Source organism: Oncorhynchus mykiss, chromosome 15 (genome assembly GCF_057628025.1).
Source record: "Oncorhynchus mykiss isolate SJ-2025 chromosome 15, ASM5762802v1, whole genome shotgun sequence".
In the NCBI taxonomy this organism is placed as follows: domain Eukaryota; kingdom Metazoa; phylum Chordata; class Actinopteri; order Salmoniformes; family Salmonidae; genus Oncorhynchus; species Oncorhynchus mykiss.
This window is the reverse complement of record NC_143036.1, coordinates 15,762,623-15,786,185: the sequence shown is the minus strand read 5'-3', so window position 1 is coordinate 15,786,185 and position 23,563 is coordinate 15,762,623. Positions and strand designations below refer to the sequence as shown.

General features: G+C 45.9%; 1 protein-coding gene across 3 annotated transcripts; it reads right to left on the bottom strand.

Annotated features, from left to right (window-relative positions):
- Positions 1-2,286: 2,286 nt before the first annotated feature.
- LOC110489660 (PAN2-PAN3 deadenylation complex subunit pan3) lies at positions 2,287-22,595 on the bottom strand. Of its 3 annotated transcripts, none has more exons than XM_036943834.2 (18): positions 21,691-22,595; positions 20,561-20,682; positions 14,737-14,809; positions 14,285-14,466; positions 13,841-13,979; positions 13,281-13,513; positions 13,078-13,182; positions 12,840-12,897; positions 12,365-12,526; positions 12,098-12,214; positions 11,855-11,956; positions 9,815-9,980; positions 9,319-9,406; positions 6,620-6,759; positions 6,310-6,439; positions 4,937-5,001; positions 4,706-4,844; positions 2,287-2,771 (listed from the first exon to the last, which is right to left on the bottom strand). In XM_036943834.2, exons 1-18 carry the CDS (start codon positions 22,010-22,012, stop codon positions 2,631-2,633), a joined length of 2,484 nt encoding a protein of 827 aa, XP_036799729.1. In that variant the 5' UTR covers positions 22,013-22,595; the 3' UTR covers positions 2,287-2,630. The 3 variants fall into 3 exon arrangements, with proteins under 3 accessions (XP_036799729.1, XP_036799730.1, XP_090055504.1); XM_036943835.2 differs by having other exon boundaries at positions 14,285-14,355; positions 21,691-22,573; XM_090199378.1 differs by lacking the exons at positions 2,287-2,771; positions 4,706-4,844; positions 4,937-5,001; positions 6,310-6,439 and having other exon boundaries at positions 6,491-6,759; positions 21,691-22,474.
- Positions 22,596-23,563: the final 968 nt, after the last annotated feature.

The window sequence follows — 23,563 nt, the reverse complement described above, 5'->3', positions numbered from 1 at the left end:
ATGGGGGGAGATTGATAGGGTGGATGGGGGGAGATTGATAGGGTGGATTGGGGGATATTGATAGGGTGGATATTGATAGGGTGGATTGGGGATATTGATAGGGTGGATACGTGTGACCTGTTTAAAATGAGGGTTCTAAGCACCACATTCACCAAATACGTCTTCGGTCTGGATCATTTCACTGAAAACAGTACATGATTCTAATTCCGAGCAGGTTTTAGATCAAGTGGCCCCTAAGTACTGATCTACAGTCAGTTTTACTCTTCAACTCCTAAATGGTTCAGGATAGGCTAGGTGTCGACTAAACAGATCCTAGATCTATGCTATGGGGCAACTCCCATGTCGCCTCATGGAGTATTGGGTAGAAAATGCCCCTAATCACTGAAATAGGGTCAGATATGTTGACATCCCCAAGTAGGTCAGGTAAGGTTGGACAGAGTAAACTGATGCTAAATCTGTGCTTAGGGCCATCTATCACCTCACGAATTTCCCCCACAGTATCTCCACCTACAGTCCAGTCCACATTGATCTGACTGGATAAAGGGCGACCAATGACGGCCAAACACATTCAGTCATCGGCCCCCTCCAGCTGTCCGTCATCCTGAGAGAATTCCAAACCATTCAACAGAAGGTCTATTCAATGGGGTGGACCGTCCAATATGTTACACATAGAACAGTGATGTATAGAACAGACACAGTTACCTCATCTCGTGTGACTAGAAGTCTATGATATATACAATACATTTATATCTAAAACACTTTGAACGTTTCACCCTTCTGAATATACCCTTGTTTCTGAATGCATCAGCTACTGCTCACCAATCTTACCCACCCTCTCCCAAATTCTAGATTTTTCTTCCTGAAGAGTAAACTCCTTCACTACCCCTTGTGAATTTAAAATCATTGGATTGGTATAAGTAGTTTCCATCGTCTTTCACGCCCAATCCCTTATTTTTAAAACCATGAGAGGGCTTGAATAAGTGAGCACTTCAGGGGGAAAATCCCAGGTGACCACTGGGAGAGGTCAGAGGTTAAATTCCTGGTTGTCGCTGCTCGGTGTCTCGAGCACATTGTCTCACATGATAATTTTTTTTTTTTTTTAAATGGTCAAATAAAAACAGATGTTATTAAAACCTCTTCTTACTGACCACTTTGTCCCGTTCCTTGCCCCCTCCGTCCCCACCCCAGCTGGAATTGGTCCACAGCATAACGTTTGTGTTGAGGGAGAAAGACCTTCCCTTCCATGTCCCATCATGCATCACTGCACAACAGCTGAACAAAATGAGGGGAACCAGCTAAAAAAAAAAGTGTTTAAAAAAATATATAAAGTATCACTTATTCTCAAATGAAGAGGTTGGCAGGGGAAGGAAGCAGGGGAGCAGATAAAGAGAGAAAGAGGCAAAGAAAAGGAGGACATTCCACATTGAGGCAGAACTGGCACCATTCTCTAGTTTTGGCCCAGTCCGTGGGCTTCATCCCAGCGCTGACGAGCCAGACCTAAATATTCCATCTCACGGAGTTCATCATTGGTGTCACAACATTTTCCACAATAGTGTCCATCATGAAGCAATTAAGGAGCCTGCTGCTTTTATGACCCTGCGCTATATAACAAACAGGGAGAAGATACCCCTTCCTAAGGATCACGTCTAGATAGGATACAGCTTTTGTCAAATTGATGGAAAAAGTTGATTTTTGGTGCATTTTAACTAACCCTGACCCTTTTCCTAAACTGCGGTGTAAGTTATCCTAAACCTGCTACAAAAAGTCAATTTTGCCAAAAAATGTATCCCTTCTAGACAAAACCCTACCTCAGTGCCAACAGAAACCACAGTTTAACACAATAGCCCCCCTAACACATGACCTCAATGTTGCATGACCCTTGACCTCCACATCAAGGCATTGAATTGACCAATGGAGTCCCCAACCCAGCACTCTACCCAAAAACTCAGTGGTTTGTCCTTTTGAGTGAGAACCGACAAGTAAGGAGGTCCATTTCAGAAATGGGTTCCCTGACCACCCCCTTTGAAAGCGTCCAGTGGTCTGTCCCGTCTCTTAGTGCGTTGGTATGAAGGGGTGTGGTCTCCAGCAGGAAGACACACAGTAAAAATAAAGCCTGATTTTATATTAGGTTCTCAGTGTGTGTGTGTGTGTGTGTGTCTGTTCACCACTCTCGGTAGGTGAAGCCTGTAGGCCACTCACATTCATTAAAAAAAGTCAAACATCTTAGTCCATCCTTCCAGGGGGAGCAAAAAAATATCTATAAAAAAATACAAAATAAAAGCAGGAAAAAGTTAAATCCCACGTGGTGGTTTTATTTTTTAGTATCCGTTTTGTTCCCCAAGTCTAAAAAAAATGAAGCGTTCGTAATCGTTACAGCTTCCGTTTTTGTCCATTACTTGTCATCGCAGCTGCGGGATTTTAGGAAAAATAAAAAAAAACAGCTTTAGGAAAGCCTTCCTAGTTGCCAAGACAGTGTATGTGACTGAGGTCCAGCAAGTCCCACCCCCTCTGCCTCTCTCGCCACGCTGAAGATGTCATCACTATGCGCCTGGTCCTCCGCTGTAGTGCAATAATGTGCTGTACGGTTCAGGCAGCCCCACCCCGCTGCCTGGGGGGGGGGGGGGGGGGCGCTACAGCGGTCCGACAGCGGCCTGCTGCAGCTCCTGAAAGGTATTGTCGAAACAGCGCTTCAAGTCCGAGTAGGTCACCACCAGAACACTCTTCTCATCCCGAGACACTAAGCTGATCTTCTCAGGCACACCCGCGTCCAGCTACACAGAGAGGGGAGAGTACTGGTAGACTAGTAGCCAGCTGAGCAACAAGACATACTGGAATAGACAGGTGGCTCACATGGAGAGAGGGGAAGAAGAGAGGAGTAGATGGAGAAGGGCATGGGAGAGGGGAAATGAGGGGAAGGGCATGGCATGGCAGAGGGGAAATGAGGGGAAGGGCATGGCATGGGAGAGGGGAAATGAGGGGAAGGGCATCGCATGGGAGAGGGGAAATGAAGGGAAGGGCATGGCATGGGAGAGGGGAAATGAGGGGAAGGGCATGGCATGGCAGAGGGGAAATGAAGGGAAGGGCATGGCAGAGGGGAAGGGCATGGCATGGGAGAGGGGAAATGAGGGGAAGGGCATGGCATGGCAGAGGGGAAATGAAGGGAAGGGCATGGCATGGCAGAGGGGAAATGAGGGGAAGGGCATGGCATGGCAGAGGGGAAATGAAGGGAAGGGCATGGCATGGGAGAGGGGAAATGAGGGGAAGGGCATGGCATGGCAGAGGGGAAATGAAGGGAAGGGCATGGCATGGCAGAGGGGAAATGAGGGGAAGGGCATGGCATGGGAGAGGGGAAATGAGGGGAAGGGCATGGCATGGCAGAGGGGAAATGAAGGGAAGGGCATGGCATGGCAGAGGGGAAATGAGGGGAAGAGCATGGCAGAGGGGAAATGAGGGGAAGGGCATGGCAGAGGGGAAATGAGGGGAAGGGCATGGCAGAGGGGAAATGAGGGGAAGGGCATGGCAGAGGGAAAATGAGGGGAAGGGCATGGCAGAGGGAAAATGAGGGGAAGGGCATGGCAGAGGGAAAATGAGGGGAAGGGCATGGCAGAGGGAAAATGAGGGGAAGGGCATGGCAGAGGGAAAATGAGGGGAAGGGCATGGCAGAGGGGAAATGAGGGGAAGGGCATGGCATGGCAGAGGGGAAATGAGGGGAAGGGCATGGCATGGCAGAGGGAAAATGAGGGGAAGGGCATGGCATGGCAGAGGGAAAATGAGGGGAAGGGCATGGCATGGCAGAGGGAAATGGCATGGCAGAGGGAAATGGCATGGCAGAGGGAAATGAGGGGAAGGGCATGGCATGGCAGAGGGGAAATGAGGGGAAGGGCATGGCAGAGGGAAAATGAGGGGAAGGGCATGGCAGAGGGAAAATGAGGGGAAGGGCATGGCATGGCAGAGGGGAAATGAGGGGAAGGGCATGGCAGAGGGGAAATGAGGGGAAGGGCATGGCAGAGGGGAAATGAGGGGAAGGGCATGGCAGAGGGGAAATGAGGGGAAGGGCATGGCAGAGGGGAAATGAGGGGAAGGGCATGGCAGAGGGGAAATGAGGGGAAGGGCATGGCAGAGGGGAAATGAGGGGAAGGGCATGGCAGAGGGGAAATGAGGGGAAGGGCATGGCAGAGGGGAAATGAGGGGAAGGGCATGGCAGAGGGGAAATGAGGGGAAGGGCATGGCAGAGGGGAAATGAGGGGAAGGGCATGGCAGAGGGGAAATGAGGGGAAGGGCATGGCAGAGGGGAAATGAGGGGAAGGGCATGGCAGAGGGGAAATGAGGGGAAGGGCATGGCAGAGGGGAAATGAGGGGAAGGGCATGGCAGAGGGGAAATGAGGGGAAGGGCATGGCAGAGGGGAAAGGCATGGCAGAGGGGAAATGAGGGGAAGGGCATGGCAGAGGGGAAATGAGGGGAAGGGCATGGCAGAGGGGAAATGAGGGGAAGGGCATGGCAGAGGGGAAATGAGGGGAAGGGCATGGCAGAGGGGAAATGAGGGGAAGGGCATGGCAGAGGGGAAATGAGGGGAAGGGCATGGCAGAGGGGAAATGAGGGGAAGGGCATGGCAGAGGGGAAATGAGGGGAAGGGCATGGCAGAGGGGAAATGAGGGGAAGGTCATGAGAAAAAGAGAGAGAAAGATGCAGGGAGAGCTGGCATACTTTGTTGAGGCAGGAAACAATGTGGCTGAGGTCTATCCAGGGGGTTCCAGCCTCTGTCACCTGGTGGAAGAGGTGGTCTCTGAACAGCTTCAGCAGGTACCGGTCCCCCGTCTCAGACCACGTATGGTCCTTCTGAAACCTGACACACATTAGCAGAAGTGTGATATGAAGGTGAGAAACAGTTGGTCAGATGTTCTAAATCCAGTCCTAACGGAGTGGTTCAGTACTTACTCTGGTCTCTCGTTGATGGTGCCCAGTTTGGCCAACAGACGGAAGAGACGACCATTCTGGACCTCCTACAACAGAGATAAAACTGTGTAAGTCATATATTAGGTAACAGCTGTCTTTGTGGGGGAGGGGATAATGTTGGGGTCTCATGTACGGACCTGGAAAGTGTTTGTACAGTCACAATCCCTCACAGATAACTTGAAACAGTCTAACCAGGTTGTGTCTTGAAGAAGTCAGAGGCTAGGTAGTGCTGGCCAACTTCATTCAGCCGGCTGGTGTGTGATCGTGGCAAAGTTGATTTGATATTGTATAACACATCTCTGGGGCTAGTAGTAAATGGGACAATATTATCATGTTACACATCTTTTAGTTGCTTCATTAAATGCTTTCAATATTCATATGAATTTCTACCATTTAGTTGGCTTAAGTCATTGAAATTTGGAGCCATCGACATCTTTAAATATCGTCCCACATACACAGATAATGTACGGATGGTCCCTAACTAGCCATAGCGATATGGAATGTCAAACCAAATTGACCATGGGCATTACGATTGGCTAGTGTGCAGTCAGCTGTGGGCATAGATTCTACAAGTGTCTGGAATTCTATTGGAGGGATGTGACACCATTCTTCCACAAGAAATTCCATAATTTGGTGTTTTGTTGATGGAAAAACAGTCTCAGGAGCCACTCCAGAAACTCCCATAAGTGTTCATTTGGGTTGAGATCTGGTGACTGAGACTCCTTTGACACCCCTCTTTCAAAGTCACTGAAATTTCTTGTAGCTAAAATAATGGGCTACTGGGCATGTTTATACATGACCCTAATTAACTCAGGAACCACACCTGTGTGGAAGCACCTGCTTACAATATACTGTCTCCCTCATTTACTCAAGTGTTTCCATTATTTTGGCAGTTACCTGTACTATACATACACAGTAATATGAACCATTGATGTTCAGAACAGTACTGATAACATGTAGACACACACACACCTAACTGATGGACAGACAACAGTGTTGCATTTGAAATGGACTGAAAGGTGGCATTTTCTGTTTAATGCTGAAGACTGCAGAACAGCTCTCACACACACTACTCGGTTTCCTGATATAAGCACCAAAACAAAACTCAAGAGTAGCACTGCTGAGGGGGTGTTAAGCAGTGGGTTTGGGGGGGGGGGGGGGGGGCAGTCTGCAGCCAGTGGTTTCACACCCCACGTCTAAGGTCAGAATAGCAGACGCTGTAGAGGGGCCTCTACAGAATATCCTGTATTTTCACCCCCCCCCCCCCCTCAATACTTCTCCTCACGTGACTTCCTTCCATTTACCACCACTCCCACATAGCAGAGGTGGCATCACAAGCGTGTGTGTTAGTGTACCTTCGCCAGGTCCTCCTCGATGACATCATTCCTCATCTGTGATGCATCCAGCTGTGTGTAGAAGCGAGCTCCAATCATGGGCATGATGTCATTAACGCTGCGCAGCCTAGACTGCTCTGTCAACAGATACCTACAAACAGGTAGTGACTGAGTACTTGTGTCAGTGCAAACAGTGTGTTCACTTGTATATCGGAGTGTGTTGCGGGTGTTGCAGATGACGGTGAGAAATGGCTTAGGGGAGGACCCGGTGTCGTCCTTTTCAAGGATGGGTTCTGTCTCTGTGTGTGTATGTTGTGTCAGTGTGTCTTACAGGATGAGGTTCTTGAGGTCTGATGAGTAGTTGATAGACACCAACTCCATGGCCTTCTGCAGGTTCTCTCTCTGAATGCCAGCCAGAGAGTTACAGGCCAGGGCCAACACCACCTTGCCCAGGGATATCAGGTCCGCTTGCTGCAAGCGCACACACACACACAGTTAACAGAACACACTACAGCCAGGGGCCAACTCAACCATTTCAAAAAGGAAATCAGGCCAGCAAGTCAAAACTCACACACACACACAGTTAACAGAACACACTACAGCCAGGGGCCAACTCAACCATTTCAAAAAGGAAATCAGGCCAGCAAGTCAAAACACACACACAGTTAACAGAACACACTACAGCCAGGGGCCAACTCAACCATTTCAAAAAGGAAATCAGGCCAGCAAGTGAAAACTCACACACACACTAGCAGAGATCGAAAATATAAAAATATGGTTACAAGACAGCTGATCGATTGTGTCCATAATATTGCTTGAAGAAGTAAATATTTTAATTATTAGGTTTTTTTTCCCCATGATGTAACACTAACAAAAACGAGAGCATGGCGGTTCTACTAGTCAGATTTGCAGCCAATTGATCAACCGTGGCGCTATCCATGGTGCTGAAACTCTGCATGGTAGGGTTGGGCGGTTCCAGATGTTCAAATCGTCATACCATCCTCTCATTCCGGGATTTATGGTATTACCAGTTTAGAACCGGGGGGGGGGGGGGGGGGGTATTGGGCATCTGTTACCAGAATGCTAACAAAATTAGCACAAGTAATAGCGGCTGCTAGCTAAACATGCTAACGTGCACAAATGAAAATAAACTAAATTGCAAAGACATGCAACCCAGCTCATATAGTTATCCCTGACCAAAAGTACGTGGACATGCTTATTAAACATCTCATTCCAAAATCAAGGGCATTAATATAAAAGTTGGTCTCCCCTTTGCTTCCGTAACAGCCTCCACTCTTCTGGGAAGCGTTCCACTAGATGTTGGAACATTGCGAAGCGGGACTTGCTTCCATACAGCCACAAGTTTTCACAAAGATGGAGTCACAGAATCGTCTAGAATGTCATTGTATGCTGTAGCATTAAGATTTCCCATCGCTGGAACTAAGGGGCCTAGCCCGAACAGTGAAAAACAGCCCCAGACCATTATTTATCATCCACCAAACTTTACAGTTGGCACTATGAATTGGGGCAGGCAGCGTTCTCCTGGCATTCGCCAAATCTCGATTTGTCTGTCGGGACTGCCAGATGAAGTGCGATTCATCACTCCAGAGAACACGTTTCCACTGCTCCAGAGTCCAATGGCGGCGAGCTTTACACCACTCCAGCCAACGCTTGGCACTGCGCATGGTGGTCTTAGGCTTTTTGCACTATATATACACAAATATGTGGACACCCCTTCCTATTTCAGCCCCACCCATTGTAGCTGGCTACATTCTTTATATTATAAAACATTAGAAATATGACGGCCATGCATCATTCTTTGTAAAAAATAACTTCCTTTTTCATTGTACGCTCATTTCCCTGATCACTGTTGACTTTCAATATAAAAACGCAAACCGTCAATACACACCTGGACTGCTCCCGCTTTCTCCCATTGTGCTATTTACAAACAAACATGTGACTGGCTCTACGTTAAGCTTCCTAACGTGACTGGCTCAACTGTTGTGGGGAACTACGTTAGGCTTCCTAACGTGACTGGCTCAACTGTTGTGGGGAACTACGTTAAGCTTCCTAACGTGACTGGCTCAACTGTTGTGGGGAACTACGTTAAGCTTCCTAACGTGACTGGCTCAACTGTTGTGGGGAACTACGTTAAGCTTCCTAACGTGACTGGCTCAACTGTTGTGGGGAACTACGTTAAGCTTCCTAACGTGACTGGCTCAACTGTTGTGGGGAACTACGTTAAGCTTCCTAATGTAAGATAATGTGACAGGTGAAATGAAGAATGTGATCTGCTTTATCTCCTAATGTATTGCACAAGTTGACTGCAGGTATTTGCTTAAAGTAGCTACAAATTGATTTTGAATATCTAAAAATAAATCATTTCAACAGTATTGAAAAACCGTCCCGTGGTCATTTCCAAATAATCCGGTATACCGGCCAAACCTAATCCATGGTGTGGAATATCTGTTACTAGATCTATTTGCTCATTTGTTTGTTTAGCAGAGAATCTGATGTTCTCTAACAAAGTGACCACAATAAGTTGATAGGCAAAGTAAAAATAACCACAACAGTGTTCATTTCCCCTGCTAACCAGGTCCATGGAGGGAGAAAATTAGCAACAAGATATCTTGACATCTCAGTCAGAGGCTAAACATAATGCCATCTTCACTAGGCTGTAATAACAATATTTTACCAAAATCGGCCAACGTGCTTCATAAACTAGGCTAAAAAATAAATAAAAAAATCAACAAAAGTGGGGTGACAGAACTCGAGTTGATTAAATTGCAACAGAAACCGTTAGATTCAGGATTCATGTGTACATTTCCCCATTTATAGTGGTATAATCAGATCAGATCTTATTTCCACTGGTAAATACCAGAATGACCAGGAGGGGTTTACAATTTTCTTGGGAATAAAAATTGGTAGGTTTTCCAGAAAATATGAAGAAAAAACCCCAACAAAAAAACACTTGAAGCTGAACTAGGCCATGTTGTGCCAGACTGACATGTGTAGGGGGGGTTACTGTACCTGGTACTGTGGCATGAGGGTCACATGGTTGGTCTGACTGTTGTCAAACGTTAAGACATCAAACACCCCTACACAGTTCACTCGTAACCTGCAGGGAGAAAAAGGCATGTTGAGTGTGTGTCAAACATTAGCGTGATGTCAGCGTGTGTGGTTTCTCCCCCTTCTAAGAAAAGGAAGCCAGGACTAGTATAGAACTTCTGCTTTCACTGTAGTTTACAGTAAATAACCCAGCAGATACTATCAGCACTACAACAAACATCAGGGGGCTTACAGACACATTGGTTTCTGCACAGTTCTCTAGCAAGGAACGCAGGACTAAACCAGAGACAGCAACTGTGACTGGTTAGAGGTTGCATGAAAAACACTTCAGTTTCTCTGACCACACTGTCACATTTCAACATCTGTGTTTACACCTGGTTTCAGAGAATATGGATCTTGCTGGGATCAATAACGTTGGTCAGCAATGTGTGTGTGTGCGCTCGATGCCTGTCTGTACCTGGTCTTGCCGGTGATGAGGATCTTGCTGGGGTCCATGACCCTACAGGCCAGACCAGCAGTGTGGATAGTTCTGAGGGCTGAGCTCAGCTGGACGATGTAGGCCCAGATCAGAGACTCTGGGAGCAGACCTGCGTGCTGCCGCGGTGGAGTGGGCTCGTGCTGTCCTACGGGGGGGGAGAACAGCACACAGAAAGGAAACAGACGAAACATATTGAGCAGGCTGTCCATGGTTAAAATAAAATGTGTAGTTACACCTAAGAAAACCAAATGGTCCAAACCTCATGTCTCGACCATAATCCATTCAACAGTTATTGGTGTTCTTACTCCTGTAGGGTGGCCAGTATTAGTGACTAAATCAAAGGAGGCCAGGGGGGGGGGGGGGGAAATCTGGAAAATAGCTTTGCGTGTGAGTTAGGCTGGATGCTGTGTGAGAATTAAGGCTAAGTGACAAGCTCACCTTTCTTCTCCAACCCAGAGGACATAAAACAAGGAGGTAAGACATATAGATTGAGACATGGCATGTAGCTAGAGTTTTCATATTTGGAGTTTACGTTTTTCATATTAAAATGCGAAATTTGTGTTCTTTTTCAAAGATTTTTCACAAAAAACAAGCGCATGTCAACAGAGCACTGAGTGTACCACAAGCTTTTTATTTGACATTTAATTCAGTTCGTGTTAATTTGGCTTTTTGCAAACTGCAAAAACAACTTTGCGGATGACGACAACATGTAAAATCCTCAAGTCGCTGCGAGAAAGCACCACTGGTGCTTATTTTCAGATGGGTTCGGTTACGAAATCAGACTTTTTGGATATAAAATGTTGATGTTAGAGAAAGACCCCACTGAACGATACAGAACATTTGTCTTGGTAAAAATGGATTTTACAACATAAGGAAGTGAAATCATCAAAGCACATTTTCACCAACTCCGGGCAGAGTCGGTGGACACCCTACATTGAGGCTTTCCAATAAAAAGGTTTAACAAAAAAAAATGGTATCAACTTGACAGTAAATGTCAGATGCTTACTTCAAACACCCAGTTGTTGAACACTTGAGGTGTTGCTGTAGTGCGATAGAGTTGCAGTGCTATTAGTATGACCCTTATTGTTGCTGTGAGGCCACAGAGGGGTGTTGTAGTGTGACAGTAATAGTGACAGTTAAACACTTGTTGCCGTGAGGTCAGTGAGGCCATAGGTTCTGCTTCCTCTGGCTGTGTCCCTCCTATAGCAGGTAGTTGGGCCTGGCTGGTAGCTATAGCACCAGTCTCAGGATCACTTTCAGCCACAGCTTCCCCTGACTACAGCTTGAACACACCAGCAACACACCCTTACACAGACCAGCAACACACCCTTACACAGACCAGCAACTGTCAGTGCTGGAACACTCCTCCTCCCAACCCTCACACAGAAACCATCCACACTGGTTTCGGTTAGGAAAATGTGGCGCCAGACATTGACTGGTAGCATTTTAATTTAGCGAACATTTGAGAAAGTTTACCAGACCCATATGCATTGGGTGTGTAACCGGATTAGGGCATCTACCCACGGTGCTCAGAATGACACAAATCACATTTAAAATATGGTCATTCATATTACCAGAACATGCCAGTGGAGAATGCAATGATGTGCGGTCCTTCTTATCCAATTCTGATGTCACTTTGAACATGTCAGAATAACTGCCCACATGTACATTTTCCTCAGCCAACAAGACAAGTAAAGAACAGCAAAATCACTAGCCCATGTCAATCTACTATAGTAGAAAAGTTGACCTATTCTATTGGCCAGCTTATCGAGAAAGAAATGGCCTATGTAATAGGATCCTTTGTAGCAAGGTAAGATATACCTCAATATGTACGAAAACATTCAGGTTTCAAACAACTAAGAGTATGATATGAAAATGCATACTGCCGTGTGACACGCTGATGAAGCCCGACTTTCATTGCCATTTGATGACGCATTCAAAACAACTCGGAAGTGGGTCGACACGGGGAGTGTGTTGGTGGGTGCGTCAGACTCAGTGGGGAAGGGTGGGGGGACTCACCCCACTTCCTCTTGGTGAAGTAGGAGTCGGCCGCGGGGTCGTTGAAGTGCCGGCTGAACATGGTCTCTGCCCCCGCATGGAAGTCATAGGAGAACACCAACGCTGAGAGAAACAGGAGGTTATCATGGGGGCTTCTTAAGGATCAAACAGACTCGTACAAAAAACTATATATACACAAAAAACATGGGGGGGGGACGGGGGACGACGACATAAAGAGCCACCCCACCCATACACACGACTCACAGTGATCTCCAAAGGCCTTGGTGGTGAAGACCTCCCTCAGGGTAACAGCGTTGGAGTGCTGGATCTTCTTCCACATGTCCACCAGCATCATACACTTGGTGTTCACCAGCCTGAAACCTGGATGCACACAAGACATTCAAAGAAGATGACCACTCAAGATTCCTTCTATTTTCAAAGACTGAAAGAAAATACATCCCATACCAAATATAAGATCCTTTAAAAGTGTGTGTGTGTGTGTGTTCATCTTGTGTCATACGAGCAACTCACCATGTATCCTCCTCAGGCAGTACGGTAGGTCGTCCTTGCTGTTGACAGCCTTGTAGCAGGAAGTGATATAGCTGAAGTTGCTGGTCTTCTGCAGGCGGTTGGGAGGGGGGACAGGCTCCAGGGGAAACAGGCTGTGGTAGCTATCCACCTCAGATGGAACACCTGGGACAGGGATACACAGCATGACAACACACCAGCACACAAACAGCGCCAAAATAACCTACATCAGTTAGCACGCATCTTAAGTTACAAGTGTTGACACTTGGACAACTTGAGAAGGTTCTATGAACCAACTATAGTGACTGTGTGTGTGTACTGCCAGGAATACTAAAGACAAAGACACATTTCAGGATGCGAGTCTCACTTTCAGTCTGCAGTGAAACCCCAAATCGACAGAGGCCATACCATCAATACAACGCCAATAACAGCCCCACCCCCGACCTCGGTTGAGCCAATCAGGGAAGGGATGCTTTACCTGTGTTCTCTGACTGGTCAAGCTGAGCCATGGTAATCAGATGTCTGTTAATCAGCTCCTAGAGGGAACCACAGGAAATGACATCAGCGATCAACACTGACATCACAGAGGAAGATTGGAGGATTAGAACAGACAGAGACACTAATATGGAGACAGGGCGAAAAAGAGAACAGAAATGGAAACAGAGTGTGTGTTTCAGACAGAAAGAACCAGGCGGAGGAAGAGAGGGTGGGCGTACCTGTCGGAGCTCATCAGCCATGAAGAAGGACGGGGCGTTGGCTTTGGGCTGCATGTAGGCCACGTGGGGAGCAGTGGGGGGGTAGATGTGGTAGGTAGGAAACACCTGCACAGAAACACATTTAATGACTGCACTTCCTATTTATGGAGTAATTAAAACTAATAGGTCATGCTGTCAGTGAGGGCAGACTAAATGGCACATACCATCCCGGCCATGGGAGCGGGGGTGTTATCCGTGTAGAAATAGGTGGTCCCCCCCACCGTCTCCTTCTGGATGATGTGAGCCCCCTGGTCAGACACACTGGTGGACACCATGTAGTTGGCTGGGTTGGGGTTATTGGGGTTGGGGGTGTGGCTACGCCGGCGAGGGGCAGGTGAGGTTTGGGGGGTGATTTTAGGGGAGTGGAGGGGGGTGGACCCCGCAGAGAGAGACATCCCTGTATGGGGGATACCAGAGAGGGTGTGTTAATTGGAGTACCTACGTACATTGTTATGACTAACTAGTGACAGACTAAGGTGGAATTCATCATGGCAGGGACTTGAATAATACATTGTTGTTTTCTATAGAGCATCTCCACTGTATGGAGTCAACTCACTTGGCTAGCCAGAAGAATAATGGGAGGTGACATCAATAGAGAACCTTTACACTGCTAACTCACTCACCCTGAAAATCTGGCATATCCAGGATATAGTGCAAACGGAGAAAACCTAGAAGTGTTCTAAGTTAGAATTAAGTGTTGTTTTTTTTGTAGTGGATGGCTCACCAGGTGCGAGGGCGGTGGAGCTGCTGAGGCCGAGGTGGGGGAAGAGGGGCGATGGGAAGGCCGGACCACTGGACTGGACCATAGTGGCCATGCGGGGAACCCCCTTAGGGATGAACTCATTGGCTGTAGGGTTAGGACCCTGGAGAGAGGGAGAGAATGAAAGATGCATAACCCTAGGATTAGATTTCATTGTTCTTCTTGCCTTCATTAGATATTCTATTGGTTTATTTTCCTTATATGCGGATTTGGCTTCATCACAGTTTACAAAAACAAACAGTAACCGGATGTTGTAATCTAGAGAAAACGCACACAAACGAACCACAACGGATGGGTTTAGGTTTGACCATTTCCCCATTAGGAGCTCAAACACTCAATAGACATTTGAAGCTCAAACTCTTCCCCTTGGTTGACGACCACACCAGGAACCTGGGTAGTGGTGCTCACCTTTCTCCTTTGTGATATGCTCAGAGCACCAAAGTCACTGAAGAGTGAAGACATGGGGGAATTCCCTGGATCTGGAAGAGGACATAGAGGGAGAGGGAATGAAGACTGTGTTGTCCACGGAGAGTTTTCCATCGACCCACAACTCTGACCTGGTCCAGCTGCCAGGGTTCCATGGAATAGATCTGTCAGTGATGTCATGGGTGTTCCAATCAAAGAGTTAGAAGTTGCACCAATTATAATTCTACAGTTAGTTTCAAAGATCTGTTATACTCCAGTGGATCCCAACAGCAGTCCTCGAGAACCCCAAAACATACCTGCTTCCACTCATTGAAGGCCTGATAATTAGTTGACAAGTTGAATCAGATGTGCTTGTACTGTTGGGGGTACTTGAGGACCGGAGTTGGGAACCACTGAGCTATTCCATGACTTTCTTCTAGGTACTGGGTTCTTACCGTGAGCGCTGTGGCTGAAGTTCTTGGCACCGTCGTCAAGGAGACTGGGAGAACTGCTGCTGTTGGTGATTCTCTACACAACAAAACAGATACTTAAAAAAAAATGTAAGCATCTTAGTTACCTAGCTACCATATTCTAGCAAAGACCGCAGCCCTGATGTTCCCAAAAGGAACAAGTCTGAAGCAAAGATAATTCCCATTAGAAGCCACTGTATCTGCATCACTGGCTGATGGTCTTGGAATTCAGCATAGGTGTATGCACCTGGTCAAATTGTAGACACAATAATGCTGTATCCCATTAGTGATCTGCCAGGTTTGACTAGCAGAAGGGACTTTTCTCAGCAGGTTAGGAGAATTAAGGATAGCTAAATGCAAAAAGTGTCCCCGACGCCACTCAAAAATATGTACACTGAAAAATAAACAACATGGAACAACTTCAAAGATTTGACTGAGTGAGTTCATGAGGAAATCAGTCATTTGGAATAGATTGTTTAGGGCCTAAATCTATGGATTTCACATGACTGGGAATACATATATGCACCTGCAGGGGCGTGGATCAGAAAACCAGTCAGTCTCTGGTGTGACCACCATTTCAAATCAAATTTTATTTGTCACATACACATGGTTAATAGATGTTAATGGTCACATACACATGGTTAATAGATGTTAATGGTCACATACACATGGTTAATAGATGTTAATGGTCACATACACATGGTTAATAGATGTTAATGGTCACATACACATGGTTAATAGATGTTAATGGTCACATACACATGGTTAATAGATGTTAATGGTCACATACACATGGTTAATAGATGTTAATGGTCACATACACATGGTTAATAGATGTTAATGGTCACATACACATGGTTAATAGATGTTAATGGTCACATACACATGGTTAATAGATGTTAATGGTCACATACACATGGTTAATAGATGTTAATGGTCACATACACATGGTTAATAGATGTTAATGGTCACATACACATGGTTAGCAGATGTTAATGCGAGTGTAGCGAAATGCTTGTGCTTCTAGTTCCGACAATGCAATAATAACCAACAAGTAATCTAACTAACAATTCCAAAACTACTGTCTTATACACAGTGTAAGGGGATAAAGAATATGTACATAAAGATATATGGATGAGTGATGGTACAGAGCAGCATAGGCAAGATACAGTAGATGGTATCGAGTACAGTATATACATATGAGATGAGTATGTAAACAAAGTGGCTAGTGATACATGTATTACATAAGGATGCAGTATATACGTACACATATGAGATGAATAATGTAGGGTATGTAAACATTATATTAGGTAGCATTGTTTAAAGTGGCTAGTGATATATTTTACATCATTTCCCATCAATTCCCATTATTAAAGTGGCTGGTGAGTTGAGTCAGTGTGTTGGCAGCAGCCACTCAATGTTAGTGATGGCTGTTTAACAGTCTGATGGCCTTGAGATAGAAGCTGTTTTTCAGTCTCTCGGTCCCAGCTTTGATGCACCTGTACTGACCTCGCCTTCTGGATGATAGTGGGGTGAACAGGCAGTGGCTCGGGTGGTTGTTGTCCTTGATGATCTTTACGGCCTTCCTGTAACATCGGGTGGTGTAGGTGTCCTGGAGGGCAGGTAGTTTGCCCCCGGTGATGCGTTGTGCAGACCTCACTACCCTCTGGAGAGCCTTACGGTTGTGGGCGGAGCAGTTGCCGTACCAGGCGGTGATACAGCCCGCCAGGATGCTCTCGATTGTGCATTTGTAGAAGTTTGTGAGTGCTTTTGGTGACAAGCCGAATTTCTTCAGCCTCCTGAGGTTGAAGAGGCGCTGCTGCGCCTTCTTCACGATGCTGTCTGTGTGAGTGGACCAATTCAGTTTGTCTGTGATGTGTATGCCGAGGAACTTAGAACTTACTACCCTCTCCACTACTGTTCCATCGATGTGGATAGGGGGGTGTTCCCTCTGCTGTTTCCTGAAGTCCACAATCATCTCCTTAGTTTTGTTGACGTTGAGTGTGAGGTTATTTTCCTGACACCACACTCCGAGGGCCCTCACCTCCTCCCTGTAGGCCGTCTCGTCGTTGTTGGTAATCAAGCCTACCACTGTTGTGTCGTCCGCAAACTTGATGATTGAGTTGGAGGCGTGCGTGGCCACGCAGTCATGGGTGAACAGGGAGTACAGGAGAGGGCTCAGAACGCACCCTTGTGGGGCCCCAGTGTTGAGGATCAGCGGGGTGGAGATGTTGTTGCCTACCCTCACCACCTGGGGGCGGCCCGTCAGGAAGTCCAGTACCCAGTTGCACAGGGCGGGGTCGAGACCCAGGGTCTCGAGTTTGATGACGAGCTTGGAGGGCACTATGGTGTTAAATGCCGAGCTGTAGTCGATGAACAGCATTCTTACATAGGTATTCCTCATGTCCAGATGGGTTAGGGCAGTGTGCAGTGTGGTTGAGATTGCATCGTCTGTGGACCTATTTGGGCGGTAAGCAAATTGGAGTGGGTCTAGGGTGTCAGGTAGGGTGGAGGTGATATGGTCCTTGACTAGTCTCTCAAAGCACTTCATGATGACGGAAGTGAGTGCTACGGGGCGGTAGTCATTTAGCTCAGTTACCTTAGCTTTCTTGGGAACAGGAACAATGGTGGCCCTCTTGAAGCATGTGGGAACAGCAGACTGGTATAGGGATTGATTGAATATGTCCGTAAACACACCGGCCAGCTGGTCTGCGCATGCTCTGAGGGCGCGGCTGGGGATGCCGTCTGGGCCTGCAGCCTTGCGAGGGTTAACACGTTTACATTTTTTACTCACCTCGGCTGCAGTGAAGTAGAGTCCGCATGTTTTCGTTGCAGGCCGTGTCAGTGGCACTGTATTTTCCTCAAAGCGGGCAAAAAAGTTATTTAGTCTGCCTGGGAGCAAGACATCCTGGTCCGTGACTGGGCTGGTTTTCTTCTTGTAGTCCGTGATTGACTGTAGACCCTGCCACATACCCCGTGTCTGAGCCGTTGATTTGAGATTCTACTTTGTCTCTATACTGACGCTTAGCTTGTTTGATAGCCTTGCGGAGGGAATAGCTGCACTGTTTGTATTCGGTCATGTTACCAGTCACCTTGCCCTGATTAAAAGCAGTGGTTCGCGCTTTCAGTTTCACGCGAATCCTGCCATCAATCCATGGTTTCTGGTTAGGGAATGTTTTAACCGTTGCTATGGGAACGACATCTTCAACGCACGTTCTAATGAACTCGCACACCGAATCAGCGTATTCGTCAATGTTGTTATCTGACGCAATACGAAACATATCCCAGTCCACGTGATGGAAGCAGTCTTGGAGTGTGGAATCAGCTTGGTCGGACCAGCGTTGGACAGACCTCAGCGTGGGAGCTTCTTGTTTTAGTTTCTGTCTGTAGGCAGGGATCAGCAAAATGGAGTCATGGTCAGCTTTTCCGAAAGGAGGGCGGGGCAGGGCCTTATATGCGTCGCGGAAGTTAGAATAACAATGATCCAAGGTTTTTCCAGCCCTGGTTGCGCAATCGATATTTGCCACATGCAGCGCGACATCTTTGCATAGAGTTGATCAGGCTGTTGGATTGTGGCCTATGTAATGTTGTCCCACACCTCTTCAATGGCTGTACGAAGATGCAGGAACTGGAACATGCGTCGATCCAAAGCATCCCAACTATGCGCAACTGGTGACATGTCTGGTGAGTATGCAGGCCATCGAAGAACTGGGACATTTTCAGCTTCCTGGAATTGTGTACAGAACCTTGCGACATAGGGCTATGCATTATGATGAAATATGAGCTGGTGGCACAATGGGCTTCAGGATCTCGTAATGTTATCTCTGTGCATTCAAATTGCCATCAATAAAATGCAAGCGTGGTTATTGTCCGTAGCTTATGCCTGCCCATACCATAACCCCACCACCACGCCACTCTGTTCACAACAGCAAACCACTCGCCCACACACACTCTGTCTGTAATCTTCCTGGTACCGTTAAAACTGGGATTCATTCGTGACACTTCTCCAGTGTGCCAGTGGCCATCAAAGGTGTGTATTTGCCCACTGAAGTCTGTTGCGAGTCAGGTCAAGACCCTGGTGAGGATGACAAGCACGAGTTTCCCTGAAAAAGGTTTTTGAAAATTTGTGCAGAAATTATTTGGTTGTGCAAACCTAGCTTTATCAGCTGTCCAAGGTGGCTTGTAGCAGACCATCCCGCAGCTGAAAAAGCCAGATGTGGAGGCCCTGGGCTAGTGTGGTTACACATGGTCTGCGGTTGTGAGGCCAAATTCTCTAAAATGACATTCAAGGTGGCTTATTGTATAGAAATGAACATTCAATTCTCTGGCGTGCATTCCTGCAGTCAGCGTGCCAATTGTAAGCTTCCTCAAAACGTGAGACATCTGTGGCAGTGCAGTGTGACAAAACTGCACATTTTAGAGTGGCCTTTTCTTTCCCCCAGCACAAGGTGCACCTGTGTAATGATCATACTGTTTAATCGGCTTTTTGATATGTCACACCTGTCAGGTGGGTGGATTATCTTGGCAAAGGAGAAATGCTCACTAACAGGGACGTAATACAAAAATGTGCACAAAATTGAGTGAAATAAGCTTTTGCACATATGGAACATTTCTGGGATATTTTATTTCAGCTCATGAAAACAACACTGTTGCGTCTTTATTTTTGTTCAGCGTAGCTACAACCAGGCCTGCCCTGAGAACAGTCTTGGTTTCCACTAATGTGATTCTGCTAAAAACCTGCATAATTGCGTGATTGAAATAAACAAACACCTAGCACTACATAATTATCCGATTTTCTTTAGGTCAAATACTTGAGACTAGTGTTGGGGAGACATCTACTCCAAATAACACGATAGCCGATATAATCGTTTTGTGCCGTTAATGACTAAATAATTCCAGCCTGTGCAATTTGTGCTAATTCACAATTTTATACTCATTCTCATTAAATAATCATTGTTTGGCAGGAAAATAAATAAGGCGTAGTTATTTCATTTAGAATTAATTTTCAACATATTGATAAAGACTAGTTAAATAAAATCAGTTAGGCAAGTCAGTTAAAACCTCTTGAAGCTAGGGGGCACTATTTTTGTTTGGAAAAATAACTTTCCCAAAGTAAACGGCCTATTTCTCAGGACCAGATGCTAGAATATGCATATAATTGACAGATTATGATAGAAAACACTAACATTTCCAAAACTGTAGAAATATTGTCTGTGAGTATAACAGAACTGATATTGCAGGCGAAAGCCTGAGAAAAATCCAATCAGGAAGTGACTCTTATTTTGAAACCCCTGTGTTCCTATGCATCCCTATTGCCCATTGAAAGGGATATCAACCAGATTCCTTTTTCTATGTCTTCCCTAAGGTGTCAACAGCCTTTAGACATAGTTTCAGGCTTTTATTTTGAAGAATGAGCGTGAACGAACACATTGCGTATGTGGACAGGTGGGGGCTCTCAGAGTGATTTGTGCGCAAAAGAGAGAGGCGGCCATTGTTACTCCCGGTCCTAGTGAAAAGCCAAGGTTCCCTGATAATACAGATCACTGTCTTTAGACCAGTACTGAACCAGACTTTCTGATAAACATACAAGAATAAGTTCACCTCTACCACATCAGCCAAGTAGCACTATTATTCAGTATTTGACCGTACTGCAGATCTAAAGATATTCTACTGAAGTGTTCAGGTACTGACAAATCATATATACACATACATACAAATAAAACTAACAAGAATCTCAAAGTCACATTGAAACAAAAGTAGGCATCTGTCGAGTCAGTACTGTTTAGTTGGATTCTGAGGCTGGTCATACCTGCATGATAGAGTATTTAGACTCTGCCGGGCTCCCGAAGCCGTTGACCCCAATGAAGCTGCTGCTGAAGTAGGAGTTGGTCAGATTGGCATCGCTCAGGGTCCCGCCCTCCATCCCAGGGACTGTAGAGGACAGAGACAATGGGTTCAGAATCAGCCGCCTGCTTCTACTAATAGGGTCTGGGTGGTCCTGGTAAATGTCATATTCTATGTTTGAAAAACATTATGCCATACAGACTAACATATCACCCTTATAAAGAGTGGCAGGGGTCTCGTTAATTGAATGGTTGTGTGATGCAAAATGCATGTAATGCACATAAGTGTCTGAACTAATTTTGTAATCACGAGGCCATAGCTTGTCTTCATTTACAGGACAATTACAGATGAGTAGCCAATCAGCACGCTTCTTGAGAAGATGTAAACACTTCAACTTTATCCAGTTTCCGTGTGCACAAATGATAATATCCACCTTGCAACTGAACACGTGGCATTGTGCAGAGTTAAATAAAATAAAATACAGCTGTGGTGGTTGAATTATTTTGCAAGTGATGATGCTAACTAGTTAGGAACTAAGTAAATTGACTTCACTACAGCAGATGTTTGGTTAGCATGTAAGCTGGCTAGTCAATGAAGACAAGCATCATAAAATGCATCGCTTCCAAAACGATTCAACATTAACTAGCTTTGCTAGTTAACGTTAGATGCACGCATTACTAACTATAGTAGTTACCTAATGCAAGAAGAGCCGCAAACGTTAACTTTTTTCCGCCAGAAGAACTTTTATAACCATAGCCATCTAACGTTAGCTAGCTACATTAGCCAATGATTGTCTGAATTTTCCCACTGATCTCTTGTAGCTGTCAAATACAAAAACACTCAAATTGCTAACTAAATGCATTTACTGAAGGAGCTCAAATTCTGGACGAAAAGCTTAGCGCTCAGACACTTTTATTAGTTATGCTTGAAAAACATGTTTAACCCACGCTGTTTTGGGGGGGAAAAGAGGCCTCAAAGAATCCCCGGGCTCAGTGTTAACAAAGCCCCTCACACGCCCAAAAAGCAACAACCACCGATGAGGCTGTGCTAGGCCCTGTCGTATAGGACGGGTACAAACAGACGAAGTATACTCACTGGTTAACATCTGTCCCTCCAGAACCGTGCCTGCAGGCCCCAGAGAGTCGCCCTTTTTGGGGACGTTCGGTACCCCAACCGGGCAGGCCGGGGGTGCACTAAGCGGATACGTCACGGCTCCTCCAGACATGGATAAAGGGACAGGACTTGCTCCACTGTGAAGGGACATGCTTGCCATAGACGGCTCCTCATGCAAAAACTGACACTCGTCCCCATAAAAGCAAGTCTTATCCTTTGCGTAGTATCGGCAGAACTTCACCTTGACGCAGGGTATTCCGACACCCCCGAGTGGAGCAGCTGAAGCTGGGAGTCCACTGTTCATGACACCGCTGCTGCCGCCGGAAGATATTCAAACATAGAGAGACGTCGATTGCTAGGTAGCTTGCTCTCGAGTAAGGTTCGTAATGTCAATGCAAAGCGATATGCAACAACAAATATGTTTGGTCCAAGCTTAAAATGACATTACTCACATTATCCGACTAGAAGACAAATAATTAAGATAACTAAGGACATTGCGTTTGACAAATCCTGGTCGCTGTTGTGGCTATTCATGTAGCTAGCTAGCCCGTTGTTTAGCCTCGTTCACGCTGCTGTTGTTGTTTTCTGCTCTCTGGCTAGCTACTCCGCTTAAAAAAAGTGGCTTATTCATTTAGCCGAATCAGTTGCAAAACGTTTCTTAAAATGGAAGCAAACGAAACGGGGAGGGACCTACCTGAATGTGTCCAATAGAAACTCTAATTTTGCTCTGTTTGCATCTGTTTGGTTCTTAAACGGTTTCCGAAATGAATAGACCCTAGTTAGCATTGCATTATGGGAAGCTTGCAAGATTGTAACGTTACTGCAAAAGTCAGCTGCGTTTGGAGCGGCTTTGAGGGACAGACTCAGTTCGTAGCTTTTGGTCTGTGGACAAAACCAACGATTTTCAATACAGAAAGTCGTCATCCAAACCCAGTCATGCGGTAATAGGCTTTGCAGTCGTGTTTGAGATGAGTGCACGTGCGGTTTGATATTACACATCTGTGATGTAGCAAACCACAGATGTCACAATGTAGCAAGCGTAACATTTCACTTGGTCTGTAATATTGTAGTAGCACAGTATCCCCTTGACATTTCATCAATCATTGGATTACTCGTGATTTGTATTACGTTGGCAACTATGAAAGTATACTGAACAAAAATATAAAGGCAACATGTAAAGTGTTGGCCCCATGTTTCATAAGCTTAAATAAAATATCCCAGAAATGTTCCATATGCACCAAAAGCGTATGTCAAAAAATGTGTTCACAAATGTGTTTACATTCCTGTTAGTGAGCGTTTTTACTTTGCCACGATAATCCACCCACTTGGCAGGTGTGGCATATCAATAAACTGATTAAACAGCATGATCATTACATAGGTGCACAATAAAAGGCCACTCTAAAATGTGTAGTTTTGTCTCATAACACAATGATACACATGTCTCAAGCTTTGAGGTCCACCAGAGAATTGACATTTTTTCCCTGCCACTGGCTTCCCAGTGGGTGGACCTGACTCCCAAATGGGTGGGCCTATGCCCTCACAGGTCTACTCAAGGCTGTGCCGCTGTCAAATCAAATGTTATTTGTCACATGTGCCGAATACAACAGGTGTAGTTCTTACAGTGAAATGCTTACTTACAAGCCCTTAACCAACAATGCAGTTTTAAGAAAATACCCCACAGAAAATAAAAGAGAAGAATAACAAATAATTCAAGAGCAGCAGTAAAATAACAATAGCGGGGCTATATTCAGGCGGTACAGAGTCAATGTGCGGGGGAACTTGTGTTGAGGTAATATGTACATGTAGGTAGAGTTATTAAAGTGACTATGCATAGATGATAACAGAGTAGCAGCAG

What these genes read in the sequence shown, in the direction of transcription:
- LOC110489660 (XM_036943834.2), bottom strand. Translation starts at nt 22,012, where the DNA reads ATGAACAGTGGACTCCCAGCTTCAGCTGCTCCACTCGGGGGTGTCGGA. An exon ending in CCCTCATGCCACAGTACCAG is followed by an intron (nt 6,760 to 9,318) that starts GTACAGTAACCC and finishes GTGCGCTTGCAG; the next exon opens with CAAGCGGACCTGATATCCCT. An exon ending in ACCATCAACGAGAGACCAGA is followed by an intron (nt 4,845 to 4,936) that starts GTAAGTACTGAA and finishes AATGTGTGTCAG; the next exon opens with GTTTCAGAAGGACCATACGT.